Source organism: Heptranchias perlo, chromosome 8 (assembly GCF_035084215.1).
Source record: "Heptranchias perlo isolate sHepPer1 chromosome 8, sHepPer1.hap1, whole genome shotgun sequence".
NCBI classification, from domain to species: Eukaryota; Metazoa; Chordata; class Chondrichthyes; order Hexanchiformes; family Hexanchidae; genus Heptranchias; species Heptranchias perlo.
The window spans coordinates 6,868,703-6,895,643 of NC_090332.1; the positions used below are offsets into that span (position 1 = coordinate 6,868,703).

Sequence of the window (26,941 nt, forward strand, 5' to 3'; positions counted from 1 at the left end):
CAGATAGTGGTGGTAGAAGAAATCAAAGATTTTTTTCTTTATGTACTTTTTTCCCCATCTCTATTCAATTTATCTGTGAAAAAGTAAAGTATATAGGCAATCAGGACATCTGCACCCCCATTGTACAATCAGACAGACATTAACTGCTTTTATATTGCCTCTTGTTATTTTAGTGCAGCCGGCTCCCAAAGTACAGGTCTTGCACAGCCAGATGTAGGAAGACTTGGGCATTGTACACTGCACAAAACCAATATAAAAGCAGCTGTTCTGGCAAAGTCTGTTACAAGTAGAATTTAAAAGATCACAAGATAGTTACGGATGAGAGTGGCCATTTGGCTCATCTTCGTTAATCCATTTGAAAAGATTTCAGTGTTTTTGCCTCCACTATTCTACCTTGCCGTCCATTCCATGTATTGATCACTTCCAGTACAGAGAATTTCTTGACATCAAATTTAAACTTGTCGTTTACTAGTGCTCCTGTCCTACTTTCATTCTTAAATTTAAAATAATTTTCCTGATTCTCCAAACTTTTTACTATTTTGTGAACCTTCTATAAGATCACTTCTCAGACATGCCTTTTCAAGGCTGAAAAGCCCATGTTTCTCTGGTCTTTCCTTGTAACTCAGCCCTTTGATATTAGGGATCAGGCTTGTGGCTCTTCTGTGCACTGCCTCAAGAACCTGAGTGTCATCCTTGTGTCTCCATGACCAGAACTGGCCACAGTATGCAAGGTGCAAGTCTGCTTAGAGCACTTGTACAGTTTGATCATGACCTCCTCTGACTTGTAAACTACTGTTTTGGCAATGCAGTTCAACATTCGATTGACTTTGATGATTGTAGTTCTACATTTAATTGGACAACTACCAAGTCTCCTAGATCTCTTTCAACTTCATCTGTAGCTATTTCAGCACCATTTATGGAGTACATGTGCCACCCATTTTTCCTTCCTCTGTGCAATACTTTACATTTGTTTGCATTAAATCTAATCTACCATTGCTTTGCCTATTTTGTTTAACTCAATTGGTAGTTTCTGTGGTGCATGTTTTGATTCCACTACCCCATCTAGTTTGATACTATCTGCAAACTTGACCAATTTGCATTGGGATTCAGAGTTCAAGTCATTGATACAAATAAGAAACAGCATGATCCCTACACCCATCCCTTGGGCGCTTAGTACCTCTCTACCTGACATAACTCCTTTAACAAGTACCCGTTGTTTTCTACCCTTCAGGCAATTTTTTTTTTTAACCATACCCAAGATTTACAATAAATGCTCGCAGCTTTGCACTTAACTAATGGCCTTTTGCATTGAACTTTTTCAAATGCATTTTATAAGTCTAGGTATAACACATCGCAGGGCTGTCTACAATTCACTTAGGTGTAAAGGAGGTTGGTCAGACAGGATCTTCCTCTAAATTTGACTGCTGTTTACTAGATTGATTTGGACAAATAATCTTCCAATGTATTTCTGATGATCAGTTCAATTATTATACATTGAAATATGGCTCATTGGTCTGTAGTTGCCTGTGTCTGATTTGTCCACCTTTTTGATTATGAACAACACATCAGCCTTTATGGCAAAAACTTGATCCAGCTTTCTTTCGTTGCCTTGCAGGGTCAGTCTCGACGTATTCAAGTGGAAGTAAGGTCAGTTCAGGACTCTGGGACGTTGCCTTTGATTGCTGAAGCAGTGTTGTCTATTGCTGTGGGATGTGTCAAAACAAGACCTGCTAGAACCCAGAAATATCAAGATACTCACTTGGTAAGAGGTTACAGTCTGTTACTGTTGGTAGTAGCAGAGCAATTTATGGTGATGAATTAGGAGTGTCACAGAAGGAGCACATAACACCGGATTAAAGTATCATTGCTAAAGCCACTGGTTTTCTGTTTTTTAATGGGAAAATGGGCATAATTATTGAATTTTGAGTTTGGCATGGAAAGTTTCAAGGGAGTAACAGCAACAAGAGCATGAGAATTTTGTAATAACTGAGAAACAGTTACTGTAAATGCCCACTTTATTTGCCACCCCTGCTGCTGATTCTGCTCCTGGTTCTCTATTGCTTGACTAATTGAATACTGTAGTTGACAACTATACCTGGCACTCTCAGCCCTGTCTGCTTCCAATTCTGTTCTTGGCAGGAATGAAAATTAACTCATACCGTATAAACACACAGACCTTGTATGTTAACTCAATCCTGGCTAGTTGAATTGCTCAGCTGGGTTATAAATATGCATACCTTGTGTATTTTGGCATTTCTTTGAAATTTCTTTTCTTTTTACTTTTTACACAGGAAGAAGAGGACGACATGGACAGTTACCAGGTGTGGTTTGGAAGCTTGTGAATTCTGCTGTCTATTCTTGCCTTTATTTCATGTCAGCTGTTCTCCAGAGCTGTCAATTGTACAACAGCCACATCAATTCTGTTGGAAATTTCCTTTATGAAAGTTTAGGGGCCTGTATTAACTAATTCAACTCCCTCTGCTCTGCCCCAACATTGTGTGTCGGCTCCAGTCACAGAAGGACACACTCTACTGTACTAGTGCAACATTCTTCCATTTCACACATCAACCATTCTCAAATGAGGTTGCTCATTCCGTGCTGAATTAGAGGGGCAATTTTGTGTTATGAGTCCATGCTCACCATGAACTGGATCTAGACTGTCCAATTAATTTTAGTTCTTGGACTGAAATCCTAAATGTGATTAACTGAAAGGTGATCATTTATAAAAATTTAAATTTTTGCAGATTAACTTGTTGGAAAGGGCTTAATTGAGGAGAAATGACGTTAAACTGCTTTGGAAAAAAAAAAGGTGGGGGGTGGTGGAAGAGCATTAACTCATGCTTTCTTGCACATTGCAGGAGAGAGATTTGGAGAAACTCCGTCGGAAATGGCTAAGTGCATTGACGAAGAGGCAGGAATATCTTGACAAGCAGCTCCAGAAACTCGATGGCAAATCCAGTAAGTGAAGCAAGCTCAGAGTCTACAATTTTGGAGAATCGGTTTGCAACAATTTAACTGCAACCTTTCCTGGTTACAACCACTAAATTCTCCTTTTCTTGCCCCAGCCATTCCAATTCTCGCCCTTTGTCCCCTTCAGACCACGAGTCATGCTAAGATGTCACTCCATGAGCCCCATTCACCCGCCAGAAACTCACTCAGGAAGCTATACTTGTGTAAGCTTAAACAGTAAGTGTCAGCAGGCTCCTCAATGTGTATCACAGCTGAACCTGATCCTGTCCTCACCTGATTTCTGGACTCGTGTACTTACTAGCAGAGGTCACTGAAGCCATCCTGGTGCCATTAAAATACAGGTACAAAGGAAGTCTACATAAGTCACTGCACTTCAAAAAAAAATGTGTGTAAAGCACTTTGAGATGTTTTGATGTGAAAGATGCTATGTAAATGTTATTTACCATTATTATTATGAGTTTCAGAGATTGGAGTCCTGAAATTATGATTGTGTTTAAAATAATGCAGAGTTGCTCGCTTATCCCGCCCCACTCTATATTGGTCGAACGTGAACCCAGATATAGTACAAATGTTGGGCATGTGATGTCCTGTCCCATTCTGGGTTGGCCAAGCATGACTTCTGACATAATTCTCGTGTTAGTCATGTGGTTTCCCATCCCATTCTTCATTGATGGAACATGAGCCCTGATAGTGTTACGTTGGTCATGTGATGTCCCATTCCCCCACCACCCACCTCAGTTTGTTGAATGCTGTTCGCAAGCCATATGTGAATTCTATACCATATGTCTTGCAGATAAGTCTGAAGATGATGCAGATCGTGAGGTGCAGTTGCTGGAGCGAAGGTTGACACTAACTGAGGAGAGGAATGCCGTATTGGTTCCATCAGCTGGGAGTGGAATCCCAGGGTCCCCTGCAAAATGGTTCGTTCAGAAAATGTTTTAAGAAAAATAAAATCCTTGTTTTTTTTGGCAGACTAAAAATCCTAACTTCAAAATTGCAGGTGCCTTTTCTTTCTTGCAGAAAAAATGGGGTTCGATAATTTCTCTTACTCCCTTCACTCCGCTAAAGGTGTCTCACCGGTTACGTTTAAAGTACGCTATGATCTTTGCAGGGATGGTTTTTTCAGCATTGGGCCAGTGCACTCCAATGCAAATGTGCAATTAGATTCAACCTGAAGAAGTTAACCATTATGATGCAGTTGTAGTCTTGACAAGAAGAAATCAGTTGTTAATGGCCATTGTGTATTGGGGCATGTTAATGCAAACTGAGGTAAATATTCAACTTTGTGCAAGAAATAATTTGTATTGCAGGACAGTCTACTGATTATTTAAAGTTGATTTTTGCCCCCCCCCGCCACAAATTCCAATAATCCAGAAATTCAAATTAACAGTTGCACAAAAATACTAGAAGTTGTAGCATTTAAGCCTGTTTGGAATTATCCAGTAATTCAAATTACATGACTTCAAATTGACAGAGGGTCATTCGCAACATTCAGAAATAATGACTTCTAAAGTACAGCCATAATGGCCACTATAGGTCCAGCAAAATTATCTTTTCCCCAAGCCCACCGACTTATGGTGACTTGAATAAATCAAGTTCTGTTTTTTATTATATGGAATCCCAAGATTTTTACCAGCGTTTTGGGCATCGCATTCTGCAATTCCATCCATTTAGAATTAGAGCCACTAGTTTACAATAACTGGGTCAAATTTAATTTTTATTGTACTGAATTCTGGGGTTATAGCCAGTGGTTGGGGATCAAATTCTGTAATTCCATCCATTTTTCTCCATGAAAATCATAAATTAGTGGCATTGCTTATCCCCTTTTATATTGATATATCTTTGGCATTTATTGCAGGAGCCCAGCGGCTGGAATGGAAACACATGTTCCTGTAGTTTTCCTTGATCTAAATGGTAAATTTTTCCATAGTTTTCTTACTTAATGCACCAGTTGAAGGGGGAAATTATGCTTGTTTTTTTTTTAATTTGGAGGATGGGCAATTAGTATGGTCTTGCCAGTGTCACTCATGTCCTCAGAACAAATTTTTAAAAAACTGTTAGCACACTTACCTTGATATTGCGTTGTTATGCAGTGAATTTCCTTAACTAAGGCTCACTATTAAATTGTTTACACAACCTTCTGACAAAGTACTTATGCATTTTCCCATGGCAATTATGCTGTTAGCTGCCTGAATTAATGAGCAGAGACCATTATTTTTCTTGTTCCTGATCTAATTAAATTCTAGGTTTCAAATACTGTTGCTACCCCATCTAGGCACTGTAACTGGAGGCAGAAAGTGTTCTAGTGATTAGATTGATTCCAGAGTGTCCCAGGGAGTCTTGGAATCCCGTCTTCTTCCATTCCACAGATTTTTCCATAAGAGCCTAGGGAGAAGTATTTTTTTTTTCCAGGGATGTGACAGCTTGTGGGGACTTGGAGACAGAGCCACATCAGTCAGCGTAAAAACGCACTTTAGAATGTACAGGTGTGTCAACAATCTGCCAAGACTGTCAGAGAACTGGGGTTATGGAGACACCTGCTACTGAGTCCTCTCTTAACACGTCTTCCTCACCCAAGTCATTCCTTGCCAGAGTAAATCTGCCCCTGATCTAATTTCTTCCTTTACCTATGGGGATGTGCTTGACTGTCACTCAGTTTGGTTCCTGATGTCAAATGCCACTTGCACAAAGTCAGGTTTTCTCAGTCCCCTCTGAATTGTTTGGTGGGAAAGAGTGAAGAGAAACCAGGGAAGCAATGAATGCCTTTCCACAATGCTCATTACTTCCTCCTGGTACTCTTCATTTTGCTGAGTCTGTGGCCATGTATGCAGCTAAACCAATTCTCTCTCTCAATCAATGAGGAAATTGTGGACCTAAGAGGGAGGAGTGGCATTAACTTGGGGGGGAAGGGAGAGCGGCAGAGGATATGGATCTAAATTACAAAATGACATTTTTTAAAAAGTAATTACCAATGCTCAACAAATGTTATCCCATTTATTTAGATTAATGTATGTGCTGTTTCTCCACTTCTCTTCTTACCCACCTTTAGCAGATGATTTCAGCTCTCGGGAAGATCTGGATGGGCCAGAACCTGGTGCACTGGATGCCAGCCTTGTGGATGAAGATAGTGATGACTTTTTTGAACTGCAGATTGCAAAACACCATGACACAGAGGTGAGATAACCCTACAACTTGAATTTATATAGCACTCTTCAAATAAAAGAAGCTTCTCAAAGCACAAAACTAGGCAGAAAGTTGGACAGCAAGCAGGAATGGGGAGGAAATTTGAGGGAGAAAAGGGTTTTTAGGTGGTTGTTGAAGGGAGATAGCGAAGTTGGCAGTAAAGCTGTCTAACCAGAAAGGAGCCGGAATCATGCCTGATCTTGTGATGGGTGAAATTAGGATTTTTTTGCAGGGTGGGAGGGGAAGGAGGAGAATAGAGGAAAGAAGTGAAGGATCACTTAATATCCATGGATTGAGAATTTTTAGCAATTGCAAATTATTTCTCCATTGATATATAATGAACCAAAATGGAATCAGGCCCAGCATAACATTACTGTAATCTAATCAAGGGAATCAAATTCTTGTATCAAATGACAAGAGCAAAGCTAAATAGAATGAAATGAAACGGGGATTGAGCCTATAGGTTAGTCCCTAACTTGTGACTGAGCAAGAGTGTGCTATGCTGAGCAACAATGTCTAAAGCTCATCTCAATGAGATTATTGCTTTGAAATCATTCCCTGGATCTGTTAAGGTTTTATAAAGTCTACTGTTTCCTGCTTGGACTTTTACCTTTATCAGTATTTTGGTTGTAAGATGAACTAGGAACTTACCTAAAAAGAGATATGTTTGCCTCAGAGGCGGTGCAATGAAGGTTCACTAGATTGATTCCTGGAATGAGAGGGTTGTCCTATGAGGAAAGATTGAGTAGAATGGGCCTATACTCTCTGGGGTTTATAAGAATGAGAGGTGATCTCATTGAAACATATAAGATTCTAAGAGGGCTTGACAGGGTAGGTGCTAAGAGGATGTTTCCTCTGGCTGGAGAGTCTAGAACTAGGGGACAGAGTCTCAGGATAAGGGGTTGGACATTTAGGACTGAGAGGAGGAGGAATTTCTTCACTCAAAGGGTCATGAATATTTGGAATTCTCTACCCCAGAGGGCTGTGGATACTCAGTCGTTGAGTATATTCAAGGCTGAGATCGATAGATTCTTGGACTGTAAGGGAATCAAGGGATATGGGGATTGGGCGGGAAAGTGAGGTATGAGGTAGATGATCAGTCATGATTTTATTGAATGGCGGAGCAGGCTCAAGGGGCCGTATGGCCTACCCCTATTCCTGCTCCTATTTCTTATGTTCTTATGAATTTATACGTGGTAATGCTCCATGCTGATTTTTTAAAAAAAAATTGTTTCCAAAAGGTGAAAGCAGAGGCTTCCTGGGACTCCAATGTCCATAACTGTGCATCCTTGAGCAGAGGGACTCCAGCCGACGAACGGGTTTTCCTTATCGTGAAGACTGTGGTGCAGCTTAGCCATCCCGCCGACATGCGGCTGGTGTTACGTAAGCGCGTCAGCATAAACGTCTACAGCCGACAGGTACAGTCGGAAGAAAGTTATCAGGTGGTCTTAATAAAATGAGAGCGTTTTCTTCATTTTGCTTATTTCCTGGATTCAATGCAGAAGTACGGGTGAATTCAAAATGGCGAGCAGCCTAATTACATAGAATTCTAATTGAACATTTAAGACAGGCCTCCCAAATGGCTCAGTTTATAAAGGCACTGCCCAGTGTGAATTGTGCCATTCAGACTGGGAAGCTCCTGGTCTGTGGTGTTCATGTGATTTTAGCCAGGACAACACTAGAGATGCTACAATTGGCTTGAGTGTCCCTCGTTTTGGGAAGGGTAAAGTCAGCCAATTTTGCTGCTGATCATTACCCAGTGGCCCTGCTTGAAAGCATGCTGGCGTGAACATTGGTTAAGGGCAGGCTTGGGCTCTAATGTGATGCCCTGTGTGGTTCAGTAGCTTATCAAAGCTCAGTTGAGCACACGTGTGAAGAATGATACTGGAGGGCAGCTGGCACATGTGGAACCGTAACTCAGCATGAGTTAGCACTGTAAGCGGGGGGGGGTTTAAGAAGAATTCAAGAAAGGAAAATTGTATTTGCTCTTGAGAGGGACTGTTTATGATGTGTTCTTGGCTGGCAAAGCAGCAGGAAGCTTACCAATGCTCAGTGCTGCAAACCCCACCACACTCCCCAGGTGCAGTCTTCAGGGTCCTTAGGCCTGAGCTCTGTGAACCTGTGCTAACTCCTTGGGCTTCGGCAACTGAGGTGTGTTCGTACAAGGAACAGTGTGCACTCCATATCTGGCAAACAGCAGCTCCTACCTGTGTAGATTTCTCAATAGCTTGGAGCTGGGTTTAGAGACTCTCAAGTATGGTGTTGGGTTGTCATAGAGTCTTAGAGTTATACAGCACGGAGAGAGGCCCTTCGACCCATCGTGTCCGCGCCGGCCATCAGCCCTGTCTACTCTAATCCCATATTCCAGCATTTGGTCCGTAGCCTTGTATGCTATGGCATTTCAAGTGCTCATCCAAATGCTTCTTGAATGTTGTGAGGGTTCCTGCCTCCACAACCCTTTCAGGCAGTGAGTTCCAGACTCCAACCACCCTCTGGGTGAAAAAGTTCTTTCTCAAATCCCCTCTAAACCTCCCGCCTTTTACCTTGAATCTATGTCCCCTTGTTATAGAACTCTCAACGAAGGGAAAAAGCTCCTTAGTATCCATCCTATCTGTGCCCCTCATAATTTTGTACACCTCAATCATGTCCCCCCTCAGCCTCCTCTGCTCCAAGGAAAACAAACCCAATCTTCCCAGTCTCTCTTCATAGCTGAAGCGCTCCAGCCCTGGTAACATCCTGGTGAATCTCCTCTGCACCCTCTCCAAAGCGATCACATCCTTCCTGTAGTGTGGCGACCAGAACTGCACACAGTACTCCAGCTGTGGCCTAACCAGTGTTTTATACAGCTCCATCATAACCTCCTTGCTCTTATATTCTGTGCCTCGGCTAATAAAGGCAAGTATCCCATATGCCTTCTTTACCACCTTATCTACCTGTTCCGCCGCCTTCAGGGATCTGTGAACTTGCACACCAAGATCCCTCTGACCCTCTGTCTTGCCTAGGGTCCTCCCATTCATTGTGTATTCCCTTGCCTTGTTAGTCCCTCCAAAGTGCATCACCTCGCACTTTTCCGGGTTAAATTCCATTTGCCACTGTTCCGCCCATCTGACCAACCCATCTATATCGTCCTGCAGACTGAGGCTATCCTCCTAGCTATTTACCACCCTACCAATTTTTGTATCATCAGCGAACTTACTGATCATACCTTTTACATTCATATCCAAGTCATTAATGTAGACCACAAACAGCAAGGGACCCAGCACCGATCCCTGTGGTACCCCACTGGCCACAGGCTTCCAGTCACAAAAACAACCTTCGACCATCACCCTCTGCCTTCTGCCACTAAGCCAGTTTTGTATCCAAAGTGCCAAGGCACCCTGGATTCCATGGGCTCGTACCTTCTTGACCAGTCTCCTGTGGGGGACTTTATCGACTTTGTCTGCGTGCGTGGGACACATGGCTGACCCAAAAAGAAAACAATTTGTCTGGAATGCTGATTTAAGCTGTGCTGCTTAGGGAAAGTTCCAAGTTGGTTGAAAACTCTCGCCACACTGGCCAGAGAATGTCATGGAGCGCCAGAAACTCAGCATCGGGTTGATTTGCAGCTGATGCCTGTTCTGGGAGACTGGGGATGTATCTTTTTTTAAAAAAAAGTTTTAAAAATCTAATTACAGGGTTTTGCACAAAACTTCTTGAGAAGGATGTCCTACAGAAGTACACTTAATGCGTGTGGAGTGACCTTTGAGATAGTCTCCAATATTCCAGAGGTAAGTAAGGGATTCTCCCTAATAAATATCATAGCTTGATGTTGTTTTGCGAGCTTTTTTTTAAAAGAAGTGTAACCCTTTACGGATGCTGCTTGTGGATATTGCATAACAGGATCTTCAGACAATTTGCTAGTCTGTGTTTGTGTTTGTTATAAATAATGAAAGGAAGGCTGATTAACAAAAATGTGTATTGCTGTCTTCAAGTCTTTTAAGTAAAACATTAGGTGCATGTAATGTATACACTAATCAAAGGTTATTTTAGGGCAGTGTGGAAGTCAGGATGTGGAGCTCATGAGGGGTTTTGACAGAGTAGATAGGGAGAAACTGCTTCCGCTGGCAGGAGGGTCGATAACAAGAGGACGCAGATTTAAGATAATTGGCAAAAGAACCAAAGGGGAGATGAGAATTTTTTTTTACTCACTTCTGATGATCTGGAATGCACTGCCTGAAAGGGTGATGGATGCAGATTCAGTAGTATCTTTCAAAATGGAATTGGATAATAACTTGAAAAGGAAAGATTTGCAGTGCTATGGGAAAGAGCAGGGGAGTGGGACTAATTGGATAGCTCTTTGAGAGCCAGCATGGGCACGATAGGCTGAATAGCCTCCTTCTGTGCTGTATGATTCTATAACTCAGCACTCTGCATTCCCACATCATTCTGTCATTCTTTTGCTTCGAAAATAATTGCAGGGAGACTGCAATAGCCATTAAATGCAAGGTATGTGATGACGAATGCAGGTAAATTTTAACTTTCTGCTTAACCAACTTGCATTTACTAGGGTTAGGCTTACAAATGCAATTCTCACTGTTGCTGAGCTTATTAACCATATGTGGCCTGACATGTTATAATTAACTTTGCATATGGCCCAATTTGCTTTAACAATAGTGGGGTGCATTAATTTTATGCTGTTGTAGGCAGAGCATACCCATACGTGAGAGTGAATCTATAATTTATAGGGTTATGGGAACACTCTGTCTCCTTTGGCATTGAAGCCTCTCCCAAGTTACATTTTCAACACAGTTTAGGAATAAAATGGCATTTTAAAGAAAATTGGTGACTTGAGGTTATGTGACGTACTTTCTTTTGGTCATAAAACTAATCCTGAGCATAACTTGCTTCCTGGAAGAAGCTACCCTAACTGAAAAGTGCACTCACACACCTCGATGACTCTTCAGTAGAGAATTCTGACCCATATCTCTATCTGATGGAGGCAGGTAGAGTGTGAACAGCTGTATCACTGTCACAAATTAGCACTTGGAGCCAGTCAGTATTTATAGCAGCAGGATCTATAACTTTAGAGCATAAACAAAATGCACCCAACGGTTTTGGTTTATTCTCAGCTAATGCTGGAGTTATGTTGCAGTCAGTACAAACTCAAACTGGTGTGAGACTGCCTACTGATGGCCCCTCCCCTCATGGCTTTAGTGTGTTAGATAGTCTCCTGAGTCATAACTGCCTCTTTTGCATTGATGTGCATAAAAAAACACTTTGGAACAAAATGAAAGTGGCAGTATAACTGCAGCCCAATTTTCCGATGTATATAGTGGTTAATCATCTTCCATCCAAACTATTTTCTAACAATTTAGCTCCCCTTTGCCACTATAAACAAGGTACAAAGTTCATGCTAAATGGTGCAGTATTGGAGCATGTTGGAGCATCAGTGGTGGATACAGGTTCAACCTTCTTTTCCCCTAATACTGAGCTCCCAATCGCAGCCACACAGCGTGCTCATATTCTTTTTTGGGCCCTGGTGCTTCACCTAAATTTGTCTACTTTTTTTTTTAAAGTGATGTGGTATGTTGTAATCCTTCACTTTATTTCAGTATTTTTGATTTTCACCATATTATGCTACCTCTGTTATATGCTGACCTCTTCCAATATTGAGACATGAGATGCAACGTTGCAGTCGTACAGCCGCATAGATGGAGATCATAATATTAGTACAGATTGAGGGATGTCTTTCAGCTCATTTGCTCATCCTTCAATAGAAACCTTCAGGGCCTTTCCAGATATTAATCATTTTGTATGAAGAAGTGTTTTCTCGTATCAGTCCTGAATTTGCAAATGTAAAATTCTCACCCTTGTGTTTATATCCTTTCTATGGCTTCACCCCTAATTTGTACTCTGGACCAGAGCAAAGCTGGCAATGCCACACTTGTTGCCCATCCATAGTTTCCCTAAGAGGGTGGTGGTAGTGATGGGCCTTCTCCTTGAACTGCTGCAGTTTTTGTGCTGATGGTGCTACCACGTTGATGTCAGGTAGGGAATTCAGGATATTAGCCCAGTGATGACGGAGTATCAGTCTACGTCCAAATCCTCTGTGTGACTCGGAGGAGAACTTAGAGGTGACTATGTTTCCACAACATTGTTGCTCAGCTTTCTTGGTGGTAGAAGTCGCAGGGGAGGGAGGTATTGTCGAAGCAAGCTTGGCGAGTTGCTGCTTTGCATCCCGTAGATCGTACATACTGCAGTCACAGTGCACTGATGATGGAGGTGTTGGGTATTAAATCTAGTGGCAGTGACATTGATCAAACAAACTGGTTCTTCCTGGATGGTGCTGAGCTTCTTGAGTATTGTTGCAGCTGCACCCATCAGGGCAAGTGGTGAGTATTCCATCACACTCCTGACTTGAGCCTTGTAAATGGTGGAGAGGCTTTGAGGGGTCAGGAAGTGAGCCACTTCTACCTAGCCTCTCCACTGCACTTGTAGTCAGGGAGTTGATTTGGTTGGTCCAGTTAGGTTCCTGGTCATTGGTGACCCACAAGATGTTGATGATGGGGGGTACTTGGCAATGGTGGTGCTGTTGAGGCCAGGGTTAGTGTTTGGGCTTTGTCTCGTTGGAGGTGGTCTTTGCCCAGCACATATGTGGCACAAGTGTTACCTGCCACTTGACAGCCCAAGCCTGGATGCAGTCCTAGTCCTGCTGTCGACTCATCAGCGAGTAGCCCCATTTGTGACCTTTTGATGGAGAGAAGGTTATTGATGAACTTGCTGAAGGTGATTGGACCATGTGCTACCCTGAGGAACTACTGCAGCAATGTCCTAGGATGCAATGATTGGCCTCCAACAACCACAACCATCTTTCTTTGTGTCAGATATGACTCCAGATATGAAGGTTTTCCTTTTGATTCCCATTGACCTCTGTTATGCTAGGGTTTCTTGATGCCATACTCGTTTGAATGCTGGCTTGATGTTCCTCTGATTCTAGTCTATTGTGCATCATTCCCTCTCTTTCCTCCACCATTGGCGGCTGTGTCTTCATCTCTCTCTCCTCCTTTAAGACCAGACTTAAAAACCCTTCTCTTTGGTCTTTTGGTTTTGGTCATCCCTATAAATGTCTCCTCCTCTTATTTTGAGACATTTTTCTATGTTAAAGACATTATCTAAAAGCAGATAGTTGGCCGTGCTGATGTTGCTGTCTTGGTGGTGCACTTGCCTTTTATCAGTTTGTTCCCATTTCCCCTTGTCTTGCAGTCGTGCTCAAATTTTCTATTCCACTTACTATCTTAGTTCTGTAAAGTTTCCTCTCATTTATAGAATCATACAGCACAGAAAGAGGCTATTCAGCCCATTGTGCCTGTGCCGGCTCTTTGTAATTATGCCCACTCCCTGCTCTTTCCCCATAGCCCTGCATTTTTTTTCCTTTTCAAGTATATATCCAACTTCCCTTGACAGTTACTATTGAATCTGCTTCCACCACCCTTTCAGGCAGTGCATTCCAGATCATAACAACTAACTGTGTGTAAAAAAAAAAAATTCTCCTCATCTCCCTCCTGGTACTTGCCAATTATCTTAAATCTGTGTCCTCCGGTTATCAACCCTCCTGCCAGAACAGTTTCAGTTTCTCCCTATCTACTCTAACCAGTCATAATTTTGAACACCTCTATTAAATCTCCCCATGGCCTCTAAGGAGAACAATCCCAGCTTCTCTAATCTTTCCACAAAACTGAAGTCCCTCATCCCTGGTACCATTCTAGTAAATCTGCACTCCAGTGCTTTGATATCCTTCCTAAATTGGACACAATACTCCAGCTGAGGTCTAAACAGTGATTATAAAGGTTTAGGATAACTTCCTTGCTTTTGTACTGTATGCCTCTGTTTACTCCTTTTGAAGCTGAAGAGTTCAAGATTTTTGACCTTTCCTCATAACTAAGTCCACTGGTACTAGGGATCAGCTAGACTGACTGTTCTTCACGTGCTTATGTGATCAGTATTGAAGGTGCAGCCTGATCAGAGCACCATATGGTTTTTCAGCATGACAGCCTCCGACTTTACTGACAATTAACATGCTCAATAAATCTGCTTCAGCAAAAAATGAAAATAATTGCTCTTATTTTTTTTCCCATGATTTGTCTTCGGACAACATCGTGAGTAGTGTGAATGATCTAGGCTTTTCCTTTCTGTTTCTCAGGATGCCCAGGCGTCTGAGGACCGTGAAACACTGGCACGAATGGCTGCAGAATTGGAAAATGCAGAGTCTACTGAGAAAGAGGCATATATCGAGAAATATCTCCGTGGTGTATTGGCAGTGGAGAATATCCTCACTCTGGACCGCCTGCGTCAGGTGAGTTTTGTTAAGAGGAAAGAAATTGATCAGCAGGCTAATGCTGGCGCTCTCTTCAATTTACGTTTTTAAAACTTGTGGACATATTATCTTTTAGTACTTGTGCACCTGAGCAGTGTATGCACAAGCAAGGAAGGTTAAAGTTCAGAAAAGCGGGGGGACTGAAATGTGAGCCAGGTTTAGTGTTAAAATAGATGCCAGATGTTGTTTTTGGTTTGCAATTTTGTGTGTGGAGGTCAAAATCAACTGCTCCATAGGAGTAGCCTATCATTTTAATTACAGTGGAACCTCGATTATCCATCGTGTTGGAGGGGACTCTGGCACATAATCGAAACTGGTGGATAATCGAGTGTATGCTGCTCTGCCTCCCCCCATCTTCTTCATCTCTCTCCAGTAACACTCGCCTCTGTTATTTCTGACCAATAAGATTAGCTGGGGCTGCGTAGCTAATCTTCCAGTTCACAGCTTTTCAACACACTCACCTGTGACTCGAGCGGCCAGACCTGCTGAAGATTTGAGAGAGCTGGTTCAAAGGGGAGCTATGAGCTGGTGGATCAGTTGTATAGTGTCAGCTGAAGGAAGGTTGTGAGAACGTCTTCACAGGGGGCATAATGGCAAGACTGGAGTATGAGCCAATGGTCACTGGAGAGTAGAAAGGTGCAGTTTGGGATATAAAATCTGATGTATAAATTGCAGTTGTGCAGAGGTTTTATTAGATGTGAGCCTTGCATGAGACTTGCACATCAGTGCTGGCAGTCCGATGTAAAAAAATTAAATTTAGAATAGATACATAAGGTTTCTTTTGTACGAGCTTTTGCTGTGTTTTTAACTCTTCCGAACCTTTAGATCCCATTTGCCATCACTGTCTAAGCAAAATGTTATTTTTAATGGAGGTGTGCTTCCATCTATCTGTGTGGATTGGTGTCGTGCATCAATATTTTAGAATATGTCAGATGTTCATCAAATGTCCTAAGCTTCTGTTTCTCTCAAGACTCTGGCATCTTTTTTACGATGGCACTGTCTGAACCATCCACATCAGTGTGTCTGTCAGCATTCTGCATTTGAATATTAGCTTGTCCTTTTCCATGATACTCTAAGAATGAGATATTGAACAGTTGCAAAGGGAGAAAGAACAACCTGGAATTGAAACTGTTGCAAATGCAGCACGAAGACCAAAAAGTTCACTGGGACCAAACTATTATGAAGGAATACAATTGAGGTGAGAAAGGGGAGAAAAGAGGAGGGGTGAAGCTACTGGCAGAAAAAATATTGGAGTAGTGGGACGTGCATTTTCTTTCTAGTTGGTGAAAATTTACATGTAACTTTGTTAAATTCAGTTCACTTAAAAAGACTGGCCTTTGGTATTTTTATTTGTCTGTCATGCAGGTGGAAACCAGAGCACTTCAACAAGTAAACAAAGCCCAGTGGACATGCATTAGATCATTTTTTTAAAAAAATCAATTCACAGTAGAAAAACTTGGGCAGATGGAATTCACCAGCTTCTACTTCCATTGGCCATCTCAAGCTCCAACAGCTTGCATTTGTACAGCATCTTTAACATAATGAACATTCAAAGGAGAGCAGACATGAACTGTAGTGTCCAAAAGCATGGCTTTAAAGATCGGGCGTTGCAGTTGACTTTTTAACAGTGATAATAAAAATAGCAAAGCAAAGTTGTTTATGGAGGTTGTTCCAGAGAGTAAGTCCAAGATGTCTGAAAACTTTGAGTGGGGAAAGGGAGTTGAAGGAATGAATGAATGAATGAATGAATGAACAGGACATAGAGCTGGAGGAGGTTGCATTGTGGGGTGAAGCTGTTGAGGAATTTGTAGGCAAAGCAAGGATTCTGGATTCAGTGCATTGGAGGGCAGGGAGCCAATGGAAGTCAGCAAGATGGAATTAGAAAGGGGCAAAATCAGCTAAAATTCTTTCTCCTGATTGCTGTCCAGGGACACCTGTTGGAAAATGCATTTGTTGGATGAGAACAGAATTGAACTCAGTGAGATACCCCCCCCCCACCGCCTCCAATTTCTCCTTACCCAGTAGTTGAATAGCCTGCCAGCACCGGTGGTCCAGGGCTCACATATGAAGAAGCTGCATGGTGAGATGATGATCAGCATTTATGGAATTGTCCTCCAGCAGAATGGTGCTGTCAGGAGAGAATGAGGAGGGAAATTAGCAAAAGTAGTACAAAAATTGAACTGCTAGCTTGCTTGCTTGCTTATGTGATGAACTCTTACATTTACATTGTGGAACTGCAGATTTCTCTTTCTGTTGTGTTGTCTGGTCTTGTCCTTGTCCTGATGCTATGTTGTGTTGTTTCTTTTCTGCTGTGTTTTGTGAACAGGAAGTTGCAGTAAAAGAACAGTTAAATGCAAAGCGTAAACTGACCAGAAGGTGCATCAGCTCTCCAAACGTCAACCGGGTATGACTCGAAGTTATTTTTCCTCTGCGTCTGAATATGTAGCTAGGATTGGAATGTTTTTTACACCATGTTTCTAGGAGCGTTGTCCTGAGACTGCTGGCTTAGCACCAAAAGTTAATAAACTGGGGAAAGTTCTGTGTGATGGATTTTTGTCTAGTTCAACTGTCCAAGATACATTTCACTTGAGACCTTTGAATGTCAGGATGGGGGAAACACCCTACTCGTCAGCGTAGGTTTGATGAAAATGGCTAAGGTAAGATTGCATTAGTGTTCATGTGGGGCCTGCTTTAAGCTGACTCTCCAAAGTGGACCATTCAAAATAAATGAATAGATTTTTCCAAGGTAATTAGGGGAAAACTATTTCCACTGGCCAGTGCGTCAGTAACTAGAGGATGAAGGGAGAGGCTAGGAGAATTTTTTTTTTATGCGTAGCGTTGTTAGAATGTGGAATGCCCTGCCAGAAACAGTGAGAGAAGCAGAATTCATAATACCTTTTCATGGGGAAGTGGATAAATGTTGGAAATTTAAAAAAGGTATGGGGAAAAGGCAAAGTATTGGGAATAAGTGGATAATTTTTTGAGAGCCAAAGCAGGTGTGAGAGGCTTCTTTCAGTGCTGTAAGATTCTATGAATGAAGCATCACTTGCTGGCCATTGAACTGCTAATGTAGTGTAAGCAATGCAGCAAAATATTGCTTTGCCTCCAGTTGCAGAAAAAATCTAATCATGTTATTGTTGAAGTCGACATGAAGTGTTCCCACAGAAAATAATGAACTGGGAGCAGTTACAAGGGTCAACATCCTTGATGCACGATGACGTTAACACAAGGATTAGAAATTGTGATGTCCCACTGCCAATTTGTTGTAAAAATAATAATTTAGTTATTCACTGGGAATATATTGTGTGCTCAGTATATACTATATCTAAGAACATAAACTCCAAAGTGAGAAAAGATCATTCAGCCCATCAAGGCCAATCTCTCAGGAGTCCATGTTTGATTATTTTGTTGTGGATTTTCCTCTCACAATACCTGTTGATTCCTTTAGTATCAAGTTCTGTCGCTTACCTCCCTTCTGCTATTTTAACAAGCACTTTAATATGTTTGTTAAAAATGCTGCACAATACAATTTCAATCCCTCGATCTTTCTCCTGTCACACACCGTGTTTAGATCTGGTAGAACACGACTGGTTATCCTGAGTTTGCATGTTCTGATCTATCGCGATACCTTAATAGTTTTACTTCACTTTGAGCTCAAGTAACATGTGCTTCTTTTGAACCTTTGTTTTTAAAGTTGTCTGGGAGCCGTCATGACCTCAGTGCAAGATCAAGCCTCGAACGTAACAAGGTAACTGCGTTCCCGCAATTAGTATAAAACAGAGAATCAAAATAATAAAATTATTAAACTGCACCAAGGACTAACTTTTCTGAATAATCAAACCTTGACATTACTAGTTAATTCCTTCATCGCTACCACATGCTGAACTTACAGTTGAAATAGTACAATTCTGGTTAAGTGTATCCCAGCACATGCTGCTATCAACCAACAGTTGAGCACCTCAGGGATACAAAATCATGGGAACCATGCAGCTGATATTGCTGCGCTTCGATAAACCACCCTATTCCCTGTGTGTCTTATGAGTATGTAGTGCTTAGGCTGATTAACGCCATAAATGCATATCGTGTTAGAAACACCCACTCCCAATTGCAGCGTAATTATGATATCCCATGGGCACTGGCCTCTTGAAGCTGCTTTGAATGTGTTTTCAGAAGATTTTTTTTTGTCACCAATTTGTGTTAAGGGTCCACACCATCATCATAAACCGACCACTGTTTGCCTACTGCTGATTTGAAAATTGAATTTGATATCTGCATTACTCGATTTAAATCTCCAGTAATTTTGCATTTAAAAAAAAACTTTGGATTCATAAAATCAGCTGTACTTTAAAATGAATCGAATTAAGAGTCTGTTCGTGGGAAGGAGTTTCTTTGGTGTTCCCTCCATCTGCATTCGTTGTAATTGCAGCTCCAGGTTTTTGCTTTCTATGTAAGGATCCAGTAAGTATTGAAAAATGTTTGCCTGTAAAGGACTAATCTTTAAAAATCATAATATATTAATGAAAACTATTGCTATAATTTTTTATTAGTAAAATATGATGTGCAGTGTCTCGTCCAAATTGCAGTGTTTTTACAGTAGAATGAAAACATTGATACACTTGTGCTGACCCATAGCTGTTTCCTAGTTCTTTCATTAGGTCTGATGGGAATACTAGAACTTAGGTTTATGCCTTTGATTTCTGCACAAGGTGACTTCTTAATCAGAAGCCAGACACGCATATGTTCTATGCCTCTCCTTTCCACCCAAACACACACGAGCACAAGCATGCACAAGCTGGGAGTAATATTGCTGCAGTGGCCTTTGTGCATCATCTAGAAATTAGCTACAGAGCCTCCCCTTTTATCTAGTGAATGGTGCCCCAAGGGACTTAAATGAGTGAGTAAATGGAGAGCCTCGCCCCCACCTGTGTCCCCCGTAAAAATTAGTTACAGTGCCCACACTCTGAGAAAAAGGCGAAATTCTAATGTGGTGTTTCTCTCATGTCTTTTTTGATGATAGCAACAAAAATATAACTTAAAATGTTGAATGGATTTCTTTTCTTGTTTTTTTTTACCCCCGGGCAGAGTCGATGGGACAGTCACCAGGACATATCTACGACTGCACTGCAATCAAGCAAGAAGACGCCCCCATACCGTTCCCCAGTTTCCAGGCATTCCATGCCGATCCAGTCACAAGACGCAGGTGAGAACTGGTGCAACAATGCGACTTGGAATTACTTTTCTTCTAAGGGGATACTGCAAGGAATTTTGGGCAAGTCAAAATGCCTGAATTATGGGGGTATTAAAAATAGCAGATATTCAGCTGTCACAAAGGTACTGTTTTAATGTTTTTTTTTGAAAACTTATATTCTTAAAGGAAAGACAGTTGACGTTGGCTTGCAGACCAACTGCCCTTTACACACCCCCACAATAGGTTGTGGAACGTCTCTCCATTTAAGAGGACGTTCTTTCATAATTAGGTACTTTACCCCTTTGTCTATTTAACGCAGCTTCCAACTACCAAGAATTGTCCTTATTACATGGGAATTCCTCCTTTTGAGCCAAGACCAGTTGAGATTTCATTGATCCAGTTGAGATCTCCAACCAAAATTTATGCCAGTAACTTTGTTACTAGGTGTAGAAAGTCAATTTTTCAATTCACCAAGGGATGTTTCCAGCATGTCAAGAGCTCTTCTAGCCTTCCTTGTTGTAGAAAGCTTGTGTTTCATCGAGGAGATGTCAAGTATTCTGCTGGTATGATCTTCAGCTGGAGAAGAACTGAGCAAAATGGATTGAAAGATCCTGAAAGTCTTTGTACATATTGAACAAATCTTACTTCAATGTCTGCAATCAGTGTGAAACCTTCCACTGTATTACAGCTTTATAATCTAAGCAAGACCATAACCTAGTTAAAAGCTATTATTTTTCAGGAAAATGCCCAGCTCCTGTCAACTGCTTCTCCTGCCTTTATCTTGTAAAATCTTTGCTTCCTGCCACCAAATCTATATTCACAAAAACACATTGTTTACTTCAAACTACCACTGTATACAATGACCAATGCTTCTGCAGACCCTAAACTCTCCCTATGGATCAGTGGCATGCTGTTGATAGGTGGTTACCAAAATTGCAGCACAACTTTTCAGGGTTCAACCATAGATTTTTTTAAAATCAAACTTCAAGATGCATCTAGTAGAACATAACTGAACAAAAGGAGCAAAGAAAGGGCAGCAAACCAAATTTGACTCATGCTTTCTCTGTATCGTGGGTAGAAATTATGCAAATTGGGAACCATAAGCTTTCAATAGCCTTCTGTACTTAATGTGGATCTAGATTTTCTCCAGAGAGTAAAAGATCTCTTTACTCTCGAAGGGGAGAAAGAGTCTTCAGCGCTGGAAGAGGAGGACTTGAAATCTCGGGGGTAACCCTACAAAAATACTCAAGGCACATGTCAAACCGGCATGTGCATTCACTTGGAAAAAACCTCAGTGGTTCCCAATAACCCCTCCTTGAACAGTTGACCAGAAGACATGTGCCATCTCAAGAGTCCATTTAAATTAGCTCTTTGACCTGGACTATAGTGTTAGGTATGCACTGTAGGATTCACCATAGGCTGAAAGAGGAGATGTGCGACTGGGAGGAAAATATGCTGACTGCAGTATCTACAAAAAAACACAACCCAAGAATCAGTGGACTGAAATTTCAACAGCTCTGGATGATGCAAGTTTTAATGGAAGCAGCAGTAATAACTTCTTCAGAAAATAAGCAGCATTGTACAATGAGTATTTTAGCTATGATTGGCTGCCAGGATCAACTCTCCTCTCTTTACCTCCTCCACCCGCTCCCCCCCCCCCCCCCCCCCCCCCACAGCTTGCTGCCAGCATCGCCAGTAGTTGGATTTGGTTTATCTCCAGATCCATATACTTCCTCTTTCAGTGCAAGTTCCAGTGTTTTATCACTGCAATGCTGCCCCGCTCTGATAAGGTTTATTAAACTGTTTATTTGAATTGTTTACACAATGATGAAGACAGCCACCAATGGGGAGTATGTGCTGAGCAGATGACTGCACTGGCAGCTAAGCAGCCCAACAGCACAACACATCTAGCCCTTTGCAGCTGTTCCACCAGCAAAATCTAATATTGTGATACAAACTGTTAACTTTTTAAAAAAAAACTTTTGTGTTACTACAATGTTATAGTAATCATGTGAAATTGCTACAAATTTGTTTTTTAAAAATTCCTCTGCTGTAACTAATGGATTGTCATTATTCCTCAATTACACCTACTGCTTCTATGATGGGATCTATGCTATGGTAAGGAATTCCAATTATACAGATGCCATTTTTCGGCGTCAATCCAAATTTGATCCCATTACAGATTCATAGCAAACATGAGCACTTGTAGCTCGAATTATTATTCTATAAATAACAATCCCATGCCTGTATTGCTCTCCCATCCCTCTTCTACTCTTTTTCTATATGCATTTTTATTTCTCAATCAGTCGCTCACTGTATTGTATATGTTGTTTCCATAACAAATTCAAGCTCTCTTGTGCTAAAGATACAGAAATCCTGCCAACTCTATAGTGTATGAATAAGAGGGACTATATCATTGTGCGGGCACTCCTCAAAGGCATTACCAAACTCGCTGTCTTGTTTGGAACAAGATAACCACAAGATAACCAAGATAACCACAAGAGGACCCAGTGCCTCAAGTTTGTGTGTGCGAGTACTAACCTGAGAATCGGAAGGACTGCTTGGAACAGAAAAGGCTCCTGGGTGGCTTTTCTGCACGCTGGAGGTATTGCAGGAAAAGGATGGTGACTGGGGGATGTACGAATTCCTCTGCTGGTGCTATGCCATGTTTGGTACGATCGCTCTGCAGTATGTTTGGGAATTTGGACTAATACATGAAAATGACACTTGTATGACAAAATCATAATATTTATTCCACAGAACAATCTTGCGAGATGGCACAATGCTGTATAGCTTCTTTAAAGCGATTAACATTAACAAAACAATAACAACTACTTGCATTTATATAGCGCCTTTAATGTGGTAAAAAGTCTCAAGGTGCTTCACAGGAGCGATTTTCAAACAAAATCTGACACGGAGCCACATAACAAGATATTAGGACAGGTGACCAAAAGCTTGGTAAAAGAGGTAGGTTTTAAGGAGCATCTTAAAGGAGGAGAGAGAGGCGGAGAGGTTTAGGGAGGGAATTCCAGAGCTTAACGCGTAGGCAGCTGAAGGCACGGCTGCCAATGGTGGAGCGATGAAAATCGGGGATGTGCAAGAGGCAAGAATTGGAGGACGCAGAGATCTCAGAGGATTGTAGGGCTGGAGGAAGTTACAGGGATAGGAAGGGGCGAGGCCAATGGAGGGATTTGAAAACAAGGATGAGAATTTTAAAATCGAGATGTTCCCGGACCGAGATCAGTGAGCACAGAGGGTGATGGGAGAACGGGACTTAGTGCGAGTTAGGATACGGGCAGCAGAGTTTTGGATGAGCTCAAATTTATCGAGGGTGGAAGGTGGGAGGCCAGCTAGGAGAGCATTGGAATAGTCCAGTCTGGCGGTAACAAAGGCATGGATAAGAACATAAGAAATAGGAGCAGGAGTAGGCCGTATAGCCCCTCGCCTGCTCCACCATTCAATCAGATCATGGCTGATCTTTGACCTCAACTCCACTTTCCCGCCTGATCCAATCCGGTCAATTACCGCCCCATCAGTCTACGCTCAATCATCAGCAAAGTGATAGCACTGTCGACGACACCTTCCATCAAGCAGCACTTACTCACCAATAACCTGCTCACCGATGCTCAGTTTGGGTTCCACCAGGACCACTCGGCTCCAGACCTCATTACAGCCTTGGTCCGAACATGGGCAAAAGAGCTGAATTCTAAAGGAGAGGTGAGAGTGACTGCCCTTGACATCAAGGCAGCATTTGACAGAGTGTGGCACCAAGGAACCCTAGTAAAATTGAAGTCAATGGGAATCAGGGGGAAAACTCTCCAGTAGCTGGAGTCATACCTAGCACAAAGGACGATGGTAGTGGTTGTTGGAGGCCAATCATCTCAGCCCCAGGACATTGCTGCAGGAGTTCCTCAAGGCAGTGTCCTAGGCCCATCTTCAGCTGCTTCATCAATGACCTTCCCTCCATCATAAGGTCAGAAATGGGGACGTTCGCTGATGATTGCACAGTGTTCAGTTCCATTCGCAACCCCTCAGATAATGAAGCAGTCCGAGCCCGCATGCAGCAAGACCCGGACAATATCCAGGCTTGGGCTGATAAGTGGCAAGTACCGTTCACGCCAGACAACTGCCAGGCAATGGCCACCTCCCCTTGACATTCAATGGCATTACCATCGCCGAATCCCCCACCATCAACATCCTTGGGGTCACCATTGACTAGAAACTTAACTGGACCAACCATATAAATACTGTGGCTACAAGAGCAGGTCAGAGGCTGGGTATTCTGCGGCGAGTGACTCACCACCTGACTCCCCAAAGCCTTTCCACCATGTACAAGGCACAAGTCAGGAGTGTGATTGAATACTTTCCACTTGCCTGGATGAGTGCAGCTCCAACAACACTCAAGAAGCTCGACACCATCCAGGACAAAGCAGCCCGCTTAATTGGCACCCCATCCACCACCCTAAACATTCAATCCCTTCACCACCATGCACAGTGGCTGCAGTGTGTACCATCCACAGGCTGCACTGCAGCAACTCGCCAAGGCTTCTTCGACAGCACATCCCAAACCCACGACCTCTACCACCTAGAAGGACAAGAGCAGCAGGCACATGGGAACAATACCACCTGCACGTTCCCCTCCAAGTCGCACACCATCCCGACTTGGAAATATATCGCCGTTCCTTCATCGTCGCTGGGTCAAAATCCTGGAACTCCCTTCCTAACAGCACTGTGGGAGAACCTTCACCACACGGACTGCAGCGGTTCAAGAAGACGTCTCACCGCCATCTTCTCAAGGGCAATTGGGAATGGGCAATAAATGCTGGCCTTGCCAGCGATGCCCGCATCCCATGAACAAATTTTTAAAAAAAGCTATTATGCCATTTGCTTTCCTAATTGCCTGCTTTACCAACAGACTAACTTTTTGTGTTTCTTGTACGAGGACACCGAAGTGTCTCTGAACACCAACATTTAATAGTTTCTCACCATTTAAAAAATATTCTCCTTTTCTGTTCTTCCTACTAAAGTGAATAACCTCACATTATACTTCATCTGCCACCTGCTTGCCCACTCACTTAATCTGTCTATATCCCTTTGCAGACTCTTTGTGTCCTCCTCACAGCTTACTTTCCCACCTAGTTTTGTATTGTCAGCAAACTTGGCTACATTGCACTCGGTCCCTTTGTCTAAGTTATTCATATAGATTGTATATAGGCCCAAGCACTGATCCTTGTGGCACCCCACTAGTTATAGCCTGCCAACCTGAGAATGACCCATTTATCCCTATTCTCTGTTTTCTGTCCTTTAGCCAATCCTCTATCCACGTTAATATATTACTCCTAATCCCATGAGCCCTTGCCTTGTGTAACAACCCTTTATGTGGCACCTTATTGAATGCCTTTTGAAAATCCAAATATACTACATCCACTGGTTCTCCTTTATCTACCCTGATAGTTATATCCTCAAAAAACTCTTGTTTTTTGAGGATAAATTTGTCAAACATGATTTCCCTTTCATAAAACTATGTTGACTTTGCCTAATCATATTACGATTTTCTAAGTGCCCCATTACCACTTCCTTAATAATGGATTCCAGCATTTTCCCGATGACCGATGTCAGGCTAACTGTCCTTTAGTTCCCTATTTTCTCTCTCTCCCTCCCTCTCTTGAATAGCAGGGTAATATTTGCTACCCTCCAAACCTGTTCCAGAATCTAGAGAATTTTGGAAGATCATAACCGATGCATCTACTATCTCTGCAACCACCTCTTTTAGAACTCTAGGATATAGGCCATCAGGTCCAGGGGATTTGTTGGCTTTTAGTCCCATTAGTTTGTCCAGTACTTTTTCTCTAGTGATATTAATTGTTTTAAGTTCCTCAGTCTCGTTTACCCCTTGGTTCCCTTGATGAAGGTTTCAGCAGCAGATGAGCTGAGGCAGGGGTGGAGACAGGCGATGTTACGGAGGTGGAAGTAGGCGGTCTTGATGGAGCAGATAAGTGGTTGGAAGCTCATCTCGGTCAAATGGGACGCCGTGGTTGCGAATGGTCTGGTTCAGCCTTAGACAGTGGCCAGGGCGAGGGATGGAGTCGGTGGTTAGGGAACGGAGTTTGCGGCTGGGACCAAAGACGATGGCGTCGGTCTTCCGAATATTTAGTTAGAGGAAATTTTTGCTCATCCAGTACTGAATGTTGGACAAGCAATGTGACAAATGAGAGACAGTGGAGGGATCCTACAGAGGTGGTGGTGAGGTAGAGCTGGATGTCATCAGCTTACATGTGGAATCTGCCGTGTTTTTGGATGATGTCGCCGAGGGGCAGCATGTATATGAGAAATAGGAGGGGGCCAAGGATAGATCATTGGGGGACTCCAGAGGTAATAGTGCATGATCACTGAATTAGTTTGGAGTCCCAGCGCTGCTTGAATATGGCATAGATTGAAAATGCTCTTGTGAACTTGCTGGTTGTGGTCTTGAGGGAGAAATGTATAGATTTGGTCAGTACTGTAGCATTGTACTACTTTATTCCTGCTATCACAGGCTGCTTATTGCTGAGAATAGGGTACTGCAACACTAAACCATACACGTTTCCTATTGTATTTGAGACTGATAATTTATGCCGACCTGGACCCATACAGAAATAAAATGGTGATCCTAGGTCTTGAGCCAATGCTGGTATAGGGTGCACAGGAAGGAGGTAATGGAAATGGGAGGGATATTGAGGAAATAGTTAGTGATCAAGTTGTGGTTGGACCTCCTGTTGATGAAGATGCAGTGATGGTGGTTGTGGAGGAGACTCTGCCTTCTATCCATCCTTGCTCTGCTGGTTGCAGAGCAACAAGTGGCAGTGAGAAATACCAGGGTGGGAAAATATAAGTGAAATAATGGTCTTTCTTAATGAATATCTATGTCATCATCTCCCTTTTCTTATCAGACTCGTTCTCAGCGCTAGCAGCCTCTTACTTGAACCCAGTGAAAGCCTTTGTACCTCAGATGCCCAGACTTCTCAAATCGCTCTTCCCTGCACGGGATGAGAAGAGAAGATCTGCCCCTCCATCAAATCAGCAGGTGAGGAATCTAACTGGAATATAAACAAAATATATTTGGGGGGAGGGAGGGGTTACAGACACTGAATACACTTTTTGTTCAGTCTTATTTCAGTCTATTTATTCCCTATGTAGGGACAATAAGGACTTAATAAGTCATTGCGGCTTCCAGAAGCATGGGGAAATTTGAATTGGGTGGTTTAATT

The 26,941-nt window shown here is 42.4% G+C and overlaps 1 protein-coding gene and 1 long non-coding RNA gene across 3 annotated transcripts in view; one reads left to right on the forward strand and one right to left on the reverse strand.

Annotated features, from left to right (window-relative positions):
- The window catches only part of LOC137324366 (kinesin-like protein KIF13B), a 167,728-nt gene that overhangs the window by 128,261 nt on the left and 12,526 nt on the right, over nucleotides 1-26,941 (forward strand). For both annotated transcript variants that reach the window (XM_067988580.1, XM_067988581.1), the window contains 13 exons: nucleotides 1,616-1,762; nucleotides 2,292-2,321; nucleotides 2,859-2,958; nucleotides 3,764-3,890; nucleotides 4,829-4,884; nucleotides 6,020-6,144; nucleotides 7,395-7,571; nucleotides 9,828-9,920; nucleotides 14,333-14,485; nucleotides 16,833-16,910; nucleotides 18,201-18,254; nucleotides 19,589-19,706; nucleotides 26,624-26,757. In XM_067988580.1, the coding sequence (XP_067844681.1) occupies nucleotides 1,616-1,762; nucleotides 2,292-2,321; nucleotides 2,859-2,958; nucleotides 3,764-3,890; nucleotides 4,829-4,884; nucleotides 6,020-6,144; nucleotides 7,395-7,571; nucleotides 9,828-9,920; nucleotides 14,333-14,485; nucleotides 16,833-16,910; nucleotides 18,201-18,254; nucleotides 19,589-19,706; nucleotides 26,624-26,757 (1,392 nt within the window). The remainder of the gene's footprint in view (nucleotides 1-1,615; nucleotides 1,763-2,291; nucleotides 2,322-2,858; nucleotides 2,959-3,763; nucleotides 3,891-4,828; nucleotides 4,885-6,019; nucleotides 6,145-7,394; nucleotides 7,572-9,827; nucleotides 9,921-14,332; nucleotides 14,486-16,832; nucleotides 16,911-18,200; nucleotides 18,255-19,588; nucleotides 19,707-26,623; nucleotides 26,758-26,941) is intronic.
- On the reverse strand, nucleotides 53-16,554 carry LOC137324368 (uncharacterized). The gene is made up of 3 exons (XR_010963594.1): nucleotides 16,525-16,554; nucleotides 6,014-6,114; nucleotides 53-73 (listed from the first exon to the last, which is right to left on the reverse strand). It is a non-coding gene; the product is annotated as an uncharacterized lncRNA (long non-coding RNA).